The sequence below is a fragment of a genome (assembly GCF_019968985.1).
Source record: "MAG: Porospora cf. gigantea B chromosome Unknown PgB_NODE_3585_length_2563_cov_156.012, whole genome shotgun sequence".
Classification (NCBI taxonomy): Eukaryota; Apicomplexa; class Conoidasida; order Eugregarinorida; family Porosporidae; genus Porospora; species Porospora cf. gigantea B.
The window spans coordinates 1-2,314 of NW_027178955.1; the positions used below are offsets into that span (position 1 = coordinate 1).

General features: G+C 44.5%; 1 protein-coding gene across 1 annotated transcript; it reads right to left on the reverse strand.

The window, feature by feature from the left end:
- Window positions 1-1,254: 1,254 nt before the first annotated feature.
- On the reverse strand, window positions 1,255-1,839 carry KVP17_000317 (uncharacterized protein; the record flags this gene model as incomplete). The annotated part of the gene is made up of 1 exon (XM_068520379.1): window positions 1,255-1,839. The coding sequence occupies one exon, from the start codon at window positions 1,837-1,839 to the stop codon at window positions 1,255-1,257; it is 585 nt and encodes a 194-aa protein (XP_068375072.1).
- Between the last annotated feature and the right edge of the window lie 475 nt (window positions 1,840-2,314).

Genomic DNA, 2,314 nt, shown 5'->3' on the forward strand with positions numbered 1-2,314 from the left:
TATGTGCAGCAGTATTTGTGTGTGTAAATGAATGTGTGGATTGCTGCATCTGGTACTCGTCCACTGTTTGCTAAAGTTGTCAAAGCTCTCGATCTGTTAACAAGTCTTCTCGAAGAAGGAGCTGATCACCACCCAGGAACCCTCCTGCGAGAGATTCTCGTCTAGGCTCTCCAAGTCCTTGTCTACATCATCTCGGACGCAAACGCCGAGAGCTCCGACCTTGATTCCCCGCCAAAGAATGCTGTCTCTGTTTTAACGTCCATGCAGCGGTTATCCAGATTGAAGACCTCACAAGTTCCGACTATGAGACGTCGGCTAATTTATCGAAGGCAATGGTTTAGGCATTTGTCTGAGGTGTCCAGTTCTGCTAGTTCTTGTGTGAGGCTACTGTTAGGTAAAGGGGGGTATTGGGATAACTGCTTTTTAGCAGGATTGAAGAGGGATACTCGTACACAACAGCCAGAGGTGAAATTCTTAGACTCGTTGAAGAAGATCTGAAGGTCCAGGGATACTCGTACTCTTTGTCTGAGGTGTACTTTGACAACAAAGTCGACGGTGACAGTGGTGGATGTGAAGCTTAGACGATATGTGAAAGAATTGAAGATGAGCTAACACCAGATTCGATTGTCCAGAGGACTGTTCCAGCTCAGACACACTGTCGCCGCTGACGTCATCCAGGCTGCTCGAAAACGAGGACCAATGTTGACCGGCAGAAAGTGCTGGTCATCCTCACAGGATAGATTAGTCTCGAATGGCAGAGAGAACAAGTCAAGTCACTTATAAGCGACGCTGTCCGAGCACACATTCGATAATAAGCCTGTGGAGTAATGTCGACAGAGGGACAGAACGTATGTAGGATGCGTCTCATATTTCAGGATGAATTATTGTGAGAATCGATTGAATGAGAATAGGGTATGGGCCAGAAATGATGATCAACACTTGTGTCCTACTTTTTGATGAGGACCTTCTCCTACACTTGCTGACGGGATGGGAAAAATATGTGGAGTATTTGTGTCTTTAGGTGTGGATTGGTCAGTATTTGTTGTCATACTGACCAATCCACACCTAAAGTCGACAGTTTTGACAGTGGCGGACGTGAAGCTGAAATGCTTGATGAAAGTAGATTTTTTCTGATGATAATTCGCCCTGAACGCGTCCTGCACTTTCAGCATCAGCCATCCGAGTTTCATTTATCATAAATCAGCGAACGCAATCATATGGAGGTCTTAATTCCATCTTCGATTTCCTCAATCTTCAAACGCAGTCATGGAGGTGACTCTTAATTCCATCTTCGATTTCCTCAATCTTTAAGTCCTTTACGACATCGTGAGCCGCAAAAATTGGGAGGATCTGGAATCCCATGAACTTGAAGATGAGGTTAATGGGAAGAAGCATATCCTCAACGCCGCCTCCTTGCATGAGGTACTGCTCCGAGTCATTGAAGGCGGATTTGGGGCAATTGTAGGTGCATGATAGTAGAAAACGTTTCCCTTGGCAAAGTCCACCAGTCCCATACTGCTTAGTGGGGTCCTTTCGAGTTCGGCCATCGTCTTTGAACAAATCGCCAGGTACAAGAACGTCGTCAAGATACTTCTTGGTCCCCCAAGGCAGACCCATCCAAAAGATGGGGGCCTGGAGAATGACGACGTCGGCTGCTGCGATCTTCGCGCCCTCATCCTGCACGTCGTACTGCTGTTCAGCTGCAGTCATACTTACGGTGTGACCTGCAGCAACCAGCTCACTGCGCATAACTTCGCAAATGTGAGCGTTCAAGCTTCCTTTGGCGAACCCATGACTTTGAGCGCCATTAATGATCAGTACCTTCAACGATGATGTCATTCTTCCTAATGTTCGACTTTAAGCTACTTCAATTTCGATAATTTCCGACATTCATGACACAATCATGTAAATATTGTTGACCAGCCTTTTTTTTAGTCTTTAGCCTCCAGCCTTTTTTTTAGCCTTTGTTCTTGCCATTTTTTTAAGCCTTCTTTTTTTAGCCTATTTTTTCTAGTCAAGATCTTATGACGTCTATTTATTCAGATCCCAAGGTATCAGCAGTACTTCAGAACTGAATTACATTTTCATTTTCATCCAAAATAACCCTTGCTGTCAGAGAAAGAGATTCTGAATAGATCATTCTGAAACCCTAAGCGAGAATAACCTTTTTTTTAATGCATAGCCCATGCATTATTGGTCGTTATAGGTCGAATAGGTTATATTTTTTTGGCCCATTATACATTCTTCATCCCAATACCCCCCTATTTCCCTCAGAAAGTGCAGGAGAATGTCCTCACAAGTGTAGGAGAGAAGA